The sequence below is a fragment of the Rhinoraja longicauda genome, chromosome 1 (assembly GCF_053455715.1).
Source record: "Rhinoraja longicauda isolate Sanriku21f chromosome 1, sRhiLon1.1, whole genome shotgun sequence".
NCBI classification, from domain to species: domain Eukaryota; kingdom Metazoa; phylum Chordata; class Chondrichthyes; order Rajiformes; family Arhynchobatidae; genus Rhinoraja; species Rhinoraja longicauda.
This window is the reverse complement of record NC_135953.1, coordinates 62378977-62395303: the sequence shown is the minus strand read 5'-3', so window position 1 is coordinate 62395303 and position 16327 is coordinate 62378977. Positions and strand designations below refer to the sequence as shown.

At 36.5% G+C, this 16327-nt stretch overlaps 1 protein-coding gene across 4 annotated transcripts in view; it reads right to left on the bottom strand.

The window, feature by feature from the left end:
- Positions 1-1052: 1052 nt before the first annotated feature.
- usp46 (ubiquitin specific peptidase 46) overlaps positions 1053-16327 on the bottom strand; it is a 51967-nt gene continuing 36692 nt past the window's right edge. For 2 of the 4 annotated variants that reach the window (XM_078398646.1, XM_078398639.1), the window contains exons 8-9: positions 15115-15193; positions 1053-9080 (exon numbers count right to left, since the gene is read on the bottom strand). In XM_078398646.1, the coding sequence (XP_078254772.1) occupies positions 8979-9080; positions 15115-15193 (181 nt within the window). In that variant the 3' untranslated portion in view covers positions 1053-8978. Of the gene's footprint in view, positions 9081-12083; positions 12219-15114; positions 15194-16327 lie in introns of those variants that run through there. The other 2 variants (XM_078398660.1, XM_078398653.1) reach the window with 2 other exon arrangements.

The following is a 16327-nucleotide window of genomic DNA, read 5'->3' as shown; positions in this document are numbered from 1 at the left end:
GGGCCAGGCAACATCTCTGGAGAGAAGGAATGGGTGACGTTTCGGGTCGAGACCCTTCTTCAGACATGTTTTATTTCAGGCTGCTGACTTTTTCTGATTCTATATTTGCATAGGAGGATATTTAAAGGTTCAAATCAAGAGATGAAAAGGGTGTCTTTTGAAGAAAGGTTGATCGAGTTTAGCCTATACCTATTGGAATGCAAAATAGGTGATCTGTCAAAATCCATGAGATGTAATGTGGAACATTTGCTGCATTTCCCATTATGAAGGGGAATATAAAACCAGGGGTGTCATTTCATAAAAAAAGGAGTCGCCTATTTAAAAGTGAAATGAGAAATTTCTTCAACAGCATGAATTGTTGGAACCTTTTAAACCAGAGGGCTATGGAAGTTAAGTTATTGAACCTATTAAAGGGCATGGGGAAATTGTTAGACTGCAGGGAAATCAAGGGTTATGGAGGATCAAACAGCTCTGCTATTGCCTTGTTGAATGAGGGAAGCAGGCCCAAGGGGCCAAGTAGGCAACCATCTCTTATTGCCTAAGTAATGGTAGTCAACAATGTTAACTGTTTCTCTGTCCACAGAGAGCAGGTAAACTCACTGTTTTTTCAGCAGTTTTTCATTAGTTCATTGTAAAACATTGTAGCAGCACACAGTACAACACTTCAACATGTGGTGAACCAAAATGCATATATTTCCACACCACAATTCCTTGACACAAACTCTCTAGGAGAACAAATGTAAGAGGTTCAAAAGGAACACCATCGCCTCTCAAATCACATGATGCCTTGGCATGAAAAGACATGAATATTTCCTCATTAATTGCTGGGTAAAAAATTCTAAATTCATGTAAAAGCACTATGATCAACATGTGCTGCTGTGTTTCGAGACAGTAGCCAACCTCTCCCTGTTCAATAAACCATGATTAACTATTAAATACTAGCCTTGTCTCATTCTTGATAACTGCCATTTTTAATTACATCATTTTTTGGGGGAATATTTCATCGTAACGTTCTACATTGGGTCTAGATGAAACAAAACAACACATCATCGTTAGATTTTTATTGAACAAAATACAGATTATAAACAAATTCTGTATACATCCATTGTCATGATCCCCAATTTCATGAACACATTACATTTATATCAAAGTGTACTGTGGGCACACATATATCGGTACATTAATATGTAACAAATTATTTTCCCATTAGTTCATTCTTCCAAGCTAATTGTTAAGCTTTTGGAAGTTTTACACATAACCTGCTTTCTGTTGTTATACATTTATTTACTCAGTGTTTGATGCTGCTTTGACCAAATCTATGGAACAAAGGAAGACACTAGGATTAGGAGCAAATTATTCACTGCTTGCCAGGATTACAATATAGTTAATCTTGTGAAATTTTTGCAGTGCAAAAATCTTGGCACTATATTATTTGAATGCCAATTTAAAGTATATTTAGAATTTCCAGAATGATCCAATGACTAAGATATTTTTATGTCCCCTCCAAGTTTCATCTGATATGAGCAGTGTGTCATTTCACTGCAGCAAATTACAATTTCAAAACAACATTAGATATTTTGTTGTTATACACACTAGCTGTTATACGAAAGTCTCCCGTACATATCCATTATTCTAGATTTGGCACCTTTTAAATCTTTCCAATTAATCTTTTACAATAGTTTACAAAATCCCTTAACACTCTTGTGTACATTTAATCCATTCGATATTGAAAATGCATTGCAGCTTTCATAATATATCCATTTCATATGCAGGTTGCTGGTTTCTGTGCATTTATACTGTCTACAATGTCAGTATGGGAAATGTAGAGAGCCACGGATACTGAACCTACATTAAAAACCAGTTGCTTTGAACAAAAATGTCTCATAATATTATATTTGGCAAAACAAAATGCTAGTTTATCACTTTATAACTTATGACAGTGTAGGAAAAAATATATCCAATGAAGCAGAGACAAATAGTACAGTGAAAATATTGATTCTGCAGCATTTATTTGTATCAAGGTGTGCAAACTAGGCCTTAAAAGGTACCTAAAATGTGCAATGCATGTCATGTACAGGGATGTGCTAATAAAAATCATTAACTTTAGGTCATTTAAGTTATTTAATCTAATAGATTTCATCACCAGCCAATAGAAAAAGATCAAATTTACATTTAGTTATCACAACATTCGCAGCAATATTGTGGTTGAACTTGTGTGTACACACTAAGGTAACCAGTAAATGATCAATTTGAAAGTACCCTTTATCTTTTAAGGCCCATGTTCTTCTTCAGCGTTAGAAATTAGTTCAGTTTAAAAGCTGTAATGCATGTGGTTTAGATGGAAATATAAAAGCCATGGTACCATATAAATAGAAATTAGATTATTGCTCGAAGGGGTGCTAAAGCATTGAAACAGATACTGGATGGACAACACCGAACACTGATCCTTCCAAGTGTGACTTGCCTGGTTTCATTTTTAGATTGCACTAGCCCATTTTTACATTGACAATCATTCTATGTTGTGAGGTTTGAACAGCTAGATACACTATAAATACTAAAACTGCCCACACGTTGAAAGGAAAAAGAACCTCAAAAGAAATGTACTTTGCTAAGATCAAACATGAACTGTTCTGCGGCACAAACATCAGAACACAATAATGTTCGGCAATCCTAATTTAAATGAAAGTGAAGTGTTATAAGGAAGACAGAAAATGAATCTGTTGAGTGCATGTGTTATTTCTTATCATTTAAAATAAACATTTAAGGACAAAATGTCTTCTTACTAAAGGGAAGGCAGTGAATGTATAAGCAGCTCAAACTGCCTTTGTCTCAGAGGGACAAATATATAGACTGACAAGTACAAAAATGATTATTGATCCAGTGAGGTTAAATAATTAATCAGTAGCTGTAATGTATAGTATACTAAACATTTTTAAACTGCATGACTTGATCATAAACACAAGCACAAGTATTCCTATACAGATTGGACAAGAGGTGTTTGTAAAAAAAAAAAATTCTATCAAAACTTAAAAAAGATAGTGGTCTGTGCTTTTTCCTCCTTTTCCCCATCATTTTTTTGTGGATGCGTGGACAGGCACGTTAGCAATATGTAAAAGAGGGAAATCACGCGCATGTGTGCGTTATTTACATTTAAATATCAATACCAAAATTAACTAGTGCATCTCTCCGCATTGCTCCATAGAAACACACAGAGCAGCAAAAGACTATAAAATTTAAGTTTTAAAAGGCGCAACTGAGATAATCCATAGATCTGGGGACCGGAAATAATTTTGTAATTTCATCCAAGACTGAAGTAAATAATTTTCACTAATCCTTCTTCAACTTGTAATATAGTATCCAATTTTGAGTTATTTAATTAACTTCCTAGCTTATCTAGCTCTGTAACGATTGCACAATTATACCAGAAATATTTTAGACACAGATAAAGTGAAAAGGACTCTTGTAATTATTTTGCTCTTCACAAGGCTGAAATGCAATATGTTGATTGATATTATTGCCATATGCTGCCAAAATTTATCTTCTCCTTTCTCCTCCTCCCTACCCAACACAATCCCCGCATTTACTCAAGATGTATACTGACATTTTCAACTGACCCTGAGCAAGACATTTGGCAAATGCTATCAGCAATTTGTAATATTTGTTACAAAAAAATTCTGGCAGGAAAATTTATAACATTGTTTAGGATCCACCTTATCCTTAAAGCTCACAGTACCTCACCAAAAAAATAGAACAACATAATCCCCAAGGTTAGAATGTCCACTATACGTATGACTTAAAATAATGAAATTGCTGATTTAAATGTCACAGTCATCCTATGGAGTAAAACACACCCATAAATTTGCTTCCTTTACATTATATATGCTCATGTTGCTTCAACTTCTTACCAATGCACTGCAAGGTTTTACCTTGATTTAACTTTTAATTTCAACCAGAAGCAACAAATCTTGAATATTGGTATAAATGTACATAAAATCATTTGGGATGACTTGTGCGAATTAAGAACAGAAAAGATAGTCTATCGAACACAACTTAATATTCTTTCATCTCTACATGTAAATGTTTATTACAAACTGGAAGGCTGAGAAAATGTCAGGAAGCACAAACTCCGAAACAAAATACCAGTGTAGATTCACATTGGCCTACTTGTCAGCTTAAATAAAGTAATCATACAATTAGTGTAAGCATTCATGTCACTAAGATTGGTTGCCTTTCAGATAGTGAAGGAAAAACAAGAACAATTTAGCTAATAATGCATTCACTGTAAAACCATTGTCAATTTTTCAACAGGCAATGGCATGTATGGTGAAATCTCCTGCAATCTAATTGTTCCAATTAATAAAAAACAAAAAGCTGCAGATGTTGGAAATAGGAATGGAAAAGCTAGGAATACCCAGCAGGTACACCATAATTCTGTTAACATTTCAAGTCAATTACCTTCATAAGAAATAAGAAAATGTGAGAAAACAAGCATGTTTTAAGATGCAGAGAAGGGGAGGATGAAGAGAACATATGGAAATTCTAGGATAGAAGTAAACAATACAAATCATGTTAGTACCAACTGAGTTTGAAGAATTATTGGTCTGTAATTCCTAGAAATCTTAAATAAGATAATGGTGGAAATAATTATCAGGTCAAACTGACAAACTTTCAATTCTGACAAAAACCACAAAGGCTGGCTATCGTAAGTTATTGAATTAAATGTCAAGTCTCAAGGGCTGTAGCTGGCCAAGTCAGAATATAATATATTCTTCCCCAAGCATATGTTAGCATTGGAATGGAGAATTAAAGTGACAGGCTCAAGGTCACTTTTGCACACTGAAAGATGAAGTTCCGAAAAATAGTTACCCAGTAGAGGACAATACATTGTGAGCATAGAATGCAAAGCACTAAATTGTAAGCAATACAAGTGAATCACTGCTTCCACTAGAAGGAGTGTTTGGACCTTTGGCTGGTGGAAAGGGAAGAAATTTAAAAAAAATTAGGAGTTGTAACTTTTAAGGTTGCACGGGAAGGTGGGATACTGGTGGAGAAAGAAGAGTAGCAGGAAGTCGAAAAGGGATCTCTCCCTCTGGAGTGTTGAAAGGTGAGAAGCTTTGTTTGGTGTTGGCATCTTGCTGCATGTGATGGAAATTATGGAGGATAACCTGTTGAATGTTGATGTTGGTGGTATGAAACATGAGAATAAGGGGAACTCTATCCATGTAACAAAAAGGTAGAGGAAATGAATAAATGCAGTTGAGCGTCCCATCAACTTATGGTGAGGGGGAGACCACAATTGAAGAAAAAGTTCTCAGAAGCATTGATGTACAAAGTGCGTCATTGGAACAGGTACAACACAGCCAGAGAAATTTGGAAAATGGAATTGCACCCTTATAGGAGACGGTTGTGTGTGGTGAGTCAAGGTAGCATGGGATTCTGTTGGCTTGGATTTTGGTGCTAGACCTTCCTTCTGAGGTGGAGATAGTAGTCAAGAAAATGAAGTGTGAGAAATGGACCAGATAAAAGTGATAGTAAAGTGGAATTTGGAAGCAAAGGCGCTGAAAATGTCAAGTTCTGTACGAGAAGATGCACCATGAATGCAGTAATTGGTGTACTGGGAAAAGAGAGATGTCCCAAAAAGGACTGAAACAAGGACAACTCCATTATTGACAATTGGGGCTTCCTACTCTGTACAGAACTAATAGTTCACATCCATAGAGTGCCACACCTATCTTGATAACACCTTCTCCCACCTTGCTTCCTGCAAGTACTCCATTACATTCGCACACAGTTTCACCTGCTGTTTTGCACCTGTTCCAATGACTTTAGATTTCCCATACCTGTGTTTCATGTACTGTGGATGCGAACCACCACAGTTGACAAGAGCTCTCAACCCCATCGGCTTCATTTTGGCTCTCTACCTTTCTCCCAGCATCAGGTAAATCTCTTCCTCCCCTTCTCATTCAGAATTCCAAAAGGATTATTCCCTCTCTGTGACTCTCTGATTCAGTCTTCTATCTCCACCAACACCATTCTCTTCCCTTCGCACAGGACCATCCCATGTAACCTCCAGATATGCAACATTGGCCATGTCATCCCTTTCCTTCCCACCATTCAAATTCCCTTTCCAGATGAAGCAGCAATTCACTTGTCCACCCAATTTAGATCACAATTTAGTGACATTTATTGCTCATTATACAATTTCTTCCACGTTTGAAATCCAAGGATAGATTGGGTGACTATTTTGCAGAAAATCTCCATTCTCTCCCCAAAGATGACTCTCAGCCATGTCAATCCCCTGAAGACAACTCTAAAGCATTGGATTCGCCAAAGTTTCCTCAAGAATCTGATGATCTCCATCTAATGTCATCCGAGGACCACACTACGATAATTATGGTTTAATATTGAGACTAAATATGGTAAACCAAGGGAAACTGAAACAAAAAATATTGTTCAATGGGGCCAAGACAATATGCTTCAGGTTCATTATTATTTGCCAACTTCCAAGTAGATGATGGGTTCACTTTAATGGAAAATGCTGACTTTAGAGATTCAATTTGGGGCAGTTGGGAAGATGTCAGAACTTTGAATCAAACCAAATTGTAAATTTAACATCCTAAAGGTACACCCATCTAATCCACATCTTGAACTATGGATAAATACCACCAGCTTTGAAAACTGCAAACAGGATCCCTACCTAATCGTAATAGAGACTTTGAAATACCTATTAGCTCCAATGCTGGAAGAAACATGGCCTTGGTAACTTGCAAAAACCCTGCACTGCATTCAGATAAGCATTTTATATTGAAGATTGCTTCAAGAAATCCTTTAGGTAGGCTCAATCTTTAGATGACCTGATCTCCCTGTGTTTATGGATCCATTAGCATACCAATTAGCTACTGATAGCAGTCTACATGGAGCATCAAAGGAGGTAATTTTTATCTCCATGCTTTTTATCCACTAGCAAATTAAGATGGTCAAACAAACCATTCATTATATTGAGCTTAAAACAGATTTTTATAAAAATAGTGCAACATTCCTAGGTAATATAAATAAGTGCTACGGATGCTGGTCATCAGTAAGAAGCAACTATACAAAACCAATTTCAAAAGTGGAAAGTCACATAAATTGAAACTGACTACAATCCAATCACTTCATAAACTCCAGAGTCAGGCTGCAACAAACTGATCGCAATATTCACTTAAAACTTCACTGAAACCTAATTTGTCAGAACTTTTGTAAAGGCAAGTAACTGCACAGTTTAGATACAATGTTAGTGTAAAGAAAATATTAGTATGCTATTATTTCAATAATGTAAATAACCAGGTCAATGATTTTTGGAAGGATTAGAGCCATGAGGATATGACTGTCAGTGGTAAAATATGTCGACAGCATTTTAGTCTGATGTGGACTATAGATTGGAACAAAGAACCTTAATTTAGAAATAAATATAAAAAGTATATGTTTTGTAGAGGCTTTTTTTAAAAAGAAAATCAAAGTAAGATGAATCTTGAACATGGAGACAGGAAATATTAATCAAGTATGATTTTAGATTAAAAGAAGCCCTTTCATTTGAAACATGACAAACCAAATTTAGCAATATATGATCTGAAAGTAAATAGACCAAGAGATTATATGTTCTTCAAAACAAAGCACCCATTGTTCTACTTTCAGTTTTGTTCAGTTTTGTTCCTAAGCATTTTGGTCAACATTTTTGTTTGCTCTTTGAAAAACTATTTCCATCCGTTCCCAATATTTACTCAGTTTGTCAATTATATTTTCTTTGTCATACCTCGAGCTCCAATGTCAAAGCAATCCATTACTGATATATTTATGTGTGGGAAAGAACTGCAGATGCTGGTTTAAATCGAAGACAGACACAAAAAGCTGGAGTAACTTAGCAGGACAGGCAGCATCTCAGGAGATAAGGAATAGGTGACGTTTCGGGTCAAGACCCTTCTTCAGATTATATTCTCATAAATGATATGATTCAGAAGAAACATTGGATAGCACCCCAAAATGTCATTTAGATGCATTAGATTGTTTGAAACAATAATTGTGGACCAGCCATATTAGATGATAGCTATAGGATCTGGGTATATTGGGAAGCCATTTAAGATGAAGCTTAAACCATTAGACTATCAAAAATTATAGTGCACCATTTAAAAGTGACTTTTGATAAGATTCAGTTAATTTATAAACTCTTTCATTGCACATTAGAATGAAATAATAGTTCATGGTTTGTTCCCATTCTCTTGATCTTTCAGCAGCTAGGACTTTTCTCACGTGCAAAGGACAGAAACTATTCAGCCATTCAAAAAACTAAATGATTAAACTAACAGTTTCATTCTCTCTGACATATATTTGAATGGCATTAAAGGGCTTTTAACACAAAGAAAACAAAATCGCAGTATGAAGCAGTAAGCAACACTATTTTTGCAATTGCACTGAAGGAAACAAAAATCAACCAAAATACAATCAATTTCCTTCTACAGTCCAGTAAATCTGGTCATTTTGGATCAGGCAAACTTGCATTCCATCAAGTTAGAGTTGATTTATCTTCTCTTTTCTCCATTATCCTCTAAAATCCAAGTGTAATGTTAATAAAATAAACAAATGCTTGGGCTCGGCAAGGAAAACCTTAGAGGGGGTGGCAAGAGGGTGAGGGAACACTGCCAAATCTATTGGTTTACTGTAATGTATTGTTTTAAAGACTTGCATGCATACTTGCATTGCCTTTGTTAGTATTTTGACCAGATGTTCTCTTGTCAAAACTACTCTGACTTACTTCTCCCCTACGATCATACATTTGCTATTAGCCTACAATTGCCTGGAGTATGATTGTAAATCCTATTCCGACACCCTGAACAAAAGGCCCTAAAAGGACAATGCATACCCTGATAATTGGATGGCAATGGCCTGGTCTCATTTGGACTAGTTAAATATCCTTCTGATTATTTAGGCCAGTTCTTTACATGTTACTCTCTTGATTGATAAAATAATATATATCCAGATTCTGAGTTTTTTGAAATGTCTGAAGTCAAACCATAGAATTCTTCAATAGCTTGAGCATCAATTTTCTGTAAAAGAAACAGAATCCGTTAGTAATTTTAGAATTTTAAATATAAACCAATACAAATTCAAATTGGTAACGTAACATTTAGCTTTGAGAATTTTCCAGGCACAAATCTAATTGCTTCTTTCAAGTATCTGTTCTGGCCAATTTCTGCTTAATGTAAGACTGCAATTTGCGGATTATTTTGGCAAATTTAATTAAGGTTTGATCACATCAGCCAAATATTTTGGTCTCCAAACAAATATAGTTCTACTCCGTTTGGCATTTGCAAATCTAGGATTAGATAAAAATATTTCATTATACCTTTGTAACAAAACTTGTTAATTTCCAGAGCATTACAGTCTTCAACATTAGCTCTTCTGTTATTTCAGCATTACAAGGTGTTCTTATAATACTCAGGACAATAATCTTTCCACATTACATTTTCCATGTTATCCCAGCTCAAGTCACCAGTTCCATGACACCTTAAAACAATTTTCTACACATTCTCTATTTTCTTTGATGACAATTCAGTGGCAGAGGGGGGTTGCTGTGCAATCTACCACATCCTCACCATTTACACCCAGTCAAAAACAACGATAGATGTGAATGATATTGGCTACACTCTGCTCCTTCCGTTTTACTATTGAAGTGGCAGCATCACAAGATTATGTCTCCTCTTGAAACCATCACCTTTCCTACAGCCCAGGCTATGTATTTATCAAATATGTTGCAGATATGTAGGTTAGGGGCAATGGCAATTTATTAACAAGTGACATTATGAAAATAACAAAACATTCAGCCTTTTATTAACTTTAAATCTTCAAATGAAATGGTCTAACTTCCTCAGTTTCTGAAGGGAGAGGAAGCTGCTGCTTCATTACTCTGGGAAATCCACATCATGAGCCCCCTTTCAAAGCCCTAGATATGTGGCAAATACCATAGTTGTCATGGATCACATCGATGCCTACCCACTTTACATCACAACCCCTAGATTTCAGAAGCTAGATTGACACCAAGGCCTTACGGGTAGCCAGTAGTCTTATTTCACTGCACTTCCAGCAGAAAATGTGGATATTAATTGAGTTTTACAAAATTACTGTACTAGCAATAACTGCAAAGTCTGGAATTGGATTAGCAAAATCAATTAAATATTTCTTGATCAAAAAGCAAATGTTGGGAGACAGGGAAAATGTAACGGTATTAGTGTTAATAATTATAATTTTTGTCACAGCAGTGCACAAGGATTTAATACAGAATAAATCCAAACAAAATATTTTTGGATTGAATTAAATAATACCAAGGAAGCAATTATACAATGCAAGGTACATAATAGTCTATCAAACAGTAGAAATGAAATCAAGAAAGGTATCTGTGAACTAAGTAGAAGAGTGCACATAAACAAATGAAATATAAGTGTATTTTAAAATATCCAAAAATTAATCCATAGGAACAATTCTGATCAAAAACATGGTAATGTTTGAAATACATTCAACATCTAATTCAATATGGGGAAATGTGCTACTTGACCAAATTCTGGGTAATGAGGGAGAACACGTAAACTGAGCAGCTATTTGAAAAAACGTAATGACAATCCAACTCGGGGGTCAGTAAAAAAGGGGGAAACCAGAAGCTGACAAAAGGTACTTAATAGGAGAAATAAATTTAGATATTGATAGTCAGAAAAACTGTAAATTGAATTTAATCATGGATAGGAAAGGTTTAGAGGGATATGGACCAAACATGGGCAAATGGGACTAAATTAGATTGGGCACCTTGGTCAATATGGATGAATTTCCGTGAAGGGAGTCTATGACTCTAATCCACAGAGGTGTGATTAAATGCATTTGGGGATATGGTAACAGAAATTGCTGGAAAAGCATAGCAAGCTAGACAGCATCTATGGAAAAAGAGGAATAATTAACATTTCACATTTGGGACTCGGTCAGAACTTCAGTTTCCACAGATGCTCTCTGACCTGCCATTTTCTGTTTTTATTTCAGATTTCCAGCATCTTCAGGAATTTAAAATTTTTCATTTGGATAATTCAACATGGCAAGGGAATAGACCGTGTGTGGTTATTGGACTGAGTGGTGTGGACCTTGGACTGCATGACCATAGATTCTTACAGGTTGCAGGACAAGTCAATAAAAGGCATTTAAAAAGCCATACAGTTTACTTTCCTTTATTGGTTAAGGCAAAGAATACATGAGTAGAGAGGTTATTCTGGACAAGATAACAATTAGAATGCAGTTTAAGTACTACTCATAGTTCTGGTTACAATTTCACAGAAAACATACGATTGCATGGAGAGAGGGCAAAATTATACCAATGAAAAAAAGGATTGTACAAGGTGCTTCACAAAATATTTGACTGACATGAGATGCGAGGCTCAAATGAAGCAGGAAAAAAGTAGCAGAGAATTTACAGCACAGTTAGTCCCATATTGCAACCCCTTGTCCTCATGCAGCTTTTAACAGTGATTTCTGAATAATGATCAGAGATATCCATTCAGAGATCATTTGGATTAGAGTCAAATGCACAATGGCCTATTTAATCATTATCGAGACAGTTATATGCCTATCTTTCTTCATTTCTATCCATGGTTAGTCTACTTGGTCAATATTTAGACTTTATCACCAAAAGCTCATCTATAAAGACTGACAACACAGGTGACATAGTCCACCATGCCTGTGGAAATGAACATCAGCCAGGACAGAAACATATTTAATGCAAATGGAGGGGAAAAGTTAAAAAGAAAGAAAAACTATTTTACACGGCACCTGTATTAAATTCTGGATGTCCCAAAGTGCATCAAAACCAATTCATTTGTTTTAAAATACATTGCTAATTTTATGTAGGCAAATATTACAGCCAATTTGTGTACTTCAGGGTCACAAAGGACTAACTAATCTGTTTTGGTGATTTTGGTTGAGGGGTTATTTTTGGCCCAATCTCTTGGGGAACACCCCTGCTCTTGCTTAAATAGAGCTATGGGGTCTTTTACATCTCACCTGTGTGATGGCTCCGACAATGCAGCACTCCCTCAATACTGCACTGAAGTGACAGCCTAGATTATGTACTGCAGTGGGTCCTGAATCCACCAGCTTCTGACTCAGGAGGTGTACGAGCTACCAGTGAGCCAAGCTGACACTTGAAAGCTCTAAAGAAGAAGATAGTTAATAGATGGGTAGCAGTAATCACTGAGAGTTCCCACTTCCCCAGGATTAATCTTAGGTCCTATCATATTCAAATGAATAAATAATGACTAAAGATATTTAGTCACAAATCCTGCTCATCCATTATTGTTGTTATTGCTGAGCTACATTAGCTTAGAGTCAGCCATGGAGTGATACAGTGTGGAAACAGACCCTTCGGCATAACTGCCCACACCGGCCAGCTGCACTAGTCCCACCTGCCCACATTTGGTCCTTTCCCTCCAGACCTGTCCTATCCAGCTTAATACCTCACATTCAAATTTTCACCGAGTTGAAATTATGGAGCTGGTTCTCTGTATTAAACAACTGCAATCTTATAAATGACACACTATTACTTTTGCTCTAGCATCCCAAAGCTGAGATCTCTAATTTTCTTCAATGCTAGCCTTTTATTCATTTCCCACACTTCTTATCGTTACACTGGCAGTCAAATCTTCAACTGATAGATTCCCTACTCAAATTTGTTCCCACAACCTCTCTAGCATTATCACCTCCTTTACGACCCTTTGTAAAACCGAATTCTTCAATCAAAGTGACTTGCATCCAAAAGTTTATTTTGTTTCATGTACATATTTCTTTGATTGTGCTTTTGAGGAACCTTGGGACATATTTTCCAAATTAATTTTATAAATGACAGTCATTGTTACCATAGTCAATTTGCATACAATTAACTGTTTCCCAGAGAGTCATCCATTTTCTACCATTAGGCCAAAAATAAAAATAGCCAACAACTTTGTCTGGCATGAAAGAAAACAAAATAATATGTACAGTGCCCATCCATAATGTTTGGGACAAAGATCCATCATTTATTTATTTGCCTCTGTACTCCACAATTTGAGATTAGTAATAGAGAAAAACCACATGTGGTTAAAGCGCATATTGTCAGATTTTAATAAAGGCCATTTTTATACATTTTGGTTTTACCATGTAGAAATTACAGCTGTGTTTATACATAGTCCCCCCATTTCAGGGCACTATAATGTTTGGAACACATGGCTTCACAGGCGTTTGTAATTGCTCCGGTGTATTTAATTGCCTCCTTAATGCAGGTACAAGAGAGCTCTCAGCATCTAGTCTTTCCTCCAGTCTTTCCATCACATTTAGAAACCTTTATTGCTGCTTATCAACATGAGGGCCAAATTTGTGCCAATGAAAGTCAAATAACCCATTATCAGACTGAGAAACAAGAATAAAACTGTTAGAGACATCAGCCAAACCTCAGGGTTACAAAATCAATGTTTGAAACATTATTAAGAAGAAAGAGAGCACTGGCAAGCTTACTAATCACAAAGGGACTGGCAGGCACAGGAATACCTCCACAGCGGATGACAGAATTCTCTCTATAATAAAGAAAAATCCCCAAACACCTGTCCGACAGATCAGAAACACTCTTCAGGAGTCAGATGTAGATTTGTCAATGACCACTGTCCGCAGAAGACTTCATGAACAGAAATACAGAGGCTACACTGCAAGATGCAAACCACTGGTTAGTCGCAAAAATAGGATGGCCAGGTTACAGTTTGCCAAGAAGTACTTAAAAGAGCAATCACAGTTTTGGAAAAAAGGTCTTGTGGACAGATGATACGAAGATTAACTTAGTGATTATCAGAGTGATGGCAAGAGCAAAGTATGGCGGAGAGAAGGAACTGCCCAAGATCCAAAGCATACCACCTAATCTGTGAAACACGGTGGTGGGGGTATGATGGCCTGGGCCTTTATGGCTGCTGAAGGTACTGGCTCACTTATTGATGATACAACAGCTGATGGTAGTAGCAAAATGAATTCTGAAGTGTAAAGACACATCCTACCTGCTCAAGTTCAAACAAATGTCTCAAAACTCATTGGCCGGCGGTTCATTCTACAGCAAGACATCCCAAACATACTGCTGAAGCAACAAAGGAGTTTTTCCAAAGCTAAAAAATGGTAAATTCTTGAGTGGCCAAGTCAATCACCCGATCTGAACCCAATTGAGCATGCCTTTTATATGCTGAAGAGAAAACTGAAGGGGACTTCCCCCATATCAAGCATAAGCTAAAGATGGCTGCAATACAGGCCTGGCAGAGCATCATCAGAAAATACACCAAGCAACTGGTGATGTCCATGAATCACAGACTTTGAGCAGTCATTGCATGCAAAGGATATGCAACAAAATACTAAACATTATTACTTTCATTTACATGACATTGCTGTGTCCCAAACATTATGCTGCCCTCAAATGGGGAGGACTGTGTTTTAACACTGCTGTAATTTCTACATGGTGAAACCAAAATGTATAAAAATGGCCTTTATAAGTGCACTTTAACCAAATGTGATTTTTTCTATTACAAATCTCAAATTGTGGAGTACAGAGGCAAATAAATAAATGATGGCTCTTTGTCCCAAACATTATGGAGGGCACTGTATGTCAGGTCATCCTTTTTTACATGAATCCTCTGGTACTGGGAGTGATGCTGGCACAGAAATGGGAGATGGCTGACTGTCCACCTTGATTACCTGGAAATCTGGTGGGTGGGCAATGAGGGGATTTTTTTCTTGTACTGTGTGGGTGCAGACTTAATGTAGAGAGAGAAACAAAAATGGCCAGGGAGATGCCAAACTCGTGAACAAGCACCCGCAATGCCCCATAGCTCCCACAAGTAATTTTATTTTCTCGTATTAAATGAAAGAAGACAGGGCACGTGTAGAAAAAAAAAATGAGACCAGCTCCACTTTGTGTGCACTATTCATGTCACCCGATTTCCCACCGTATAGAAGCCATGCAATACAATCAAGAATCTACCCTAATCTTGCCCTACTAAACATACGCATTTAAGGAAAATTATTAACATTTACCAGACTGACCTCAACAATATCATCATCAAACAAAAGCCAGAAGCCATGACTTTTCACAATAGTTATGTAGTGTCCACGGTTAGGACCACTGAAAGGGGAAGGATAAAAATAATTAGGGTATCTCACAAACATAGCAAAACAATCATTCTACGAATATAGTAATACTTTATTATTTCTTTGTCTTAAAGCCATTTTGGAAAGAATGCTCAGTTAGTCAATTTAAAACAGTGAAAGTGGATTTTTGTATATTCTCCTGTCTTTTCATAGCTCATTTCATGTCCTTAACATCCTATTTCTATTTTGTAATTTTCCAAAAGACTCTCCATTGCCAGTTGGCCGTTGAATATTATTTTAAAAAGAAGCCCTTAATAATGCTCAGAAGGACACAAAGTGCTGGATAACTCAGCGGGTCAGGCAGTATTCCTGGGGTCAGTTTGAAGAAGGGTCCCAACTTGAAACGTCACCTATCCAAGTTATTCCAGAGATGCTGCCTGACCGAGTTACTCCAACACTTTATTTCCTTTTGTGTAAACCAGCATCTATAGTTCCTTTTTTATACATTCTCCCTTATGGTGCCCGATAATAACAGACTGGGCAACAGGACAGACTAGAGATACAACACCTTTTCTTACTAAGCAGCTGAGGTGATAAGCTTGCTAGCATAGACTATCCTTACTGATACACATGGAGTTAATGTAAACTGTCATTACATCAGATAATCTCAATACATTAGAGGCATAGTCAGCAAATTGAGCAGATGTATAATTTCTTGGTCTCGACTGATAAGAAATAGTTAATCTTTTGGAGGCTTTGCATCATTTTTAACTTCCTCTCTATGTCTAAAAACTGGATAGACCAAATATTAAAAATGAATCCAAAAATTAACCTCAAAATTCTTCTGCAAATCAAGAGATTTCTACTCTTAACTGTTCTGGTATTAATCCTCATTCCAATACCAAGGACAGGGTCATTAGCATATAAAAACTCTTCTTGCCAGAGAAAATGATAATGTTTGTATTTACTGATATGTATGTCATGCTACTTGGAAATAAACTTCAACGGTTTGTAGCCTAACCTATTCTGATTTTAATACATGACAATTAAATAGCAAAAGATTCAATGAGAGAAAGATTTGCAGATTGACACAAAACTTCTAACACCAGATACATTTGACCAAGTGAAAATGTAATGTGCTGGTTGTGGTTGGGCACAAAAATGACAA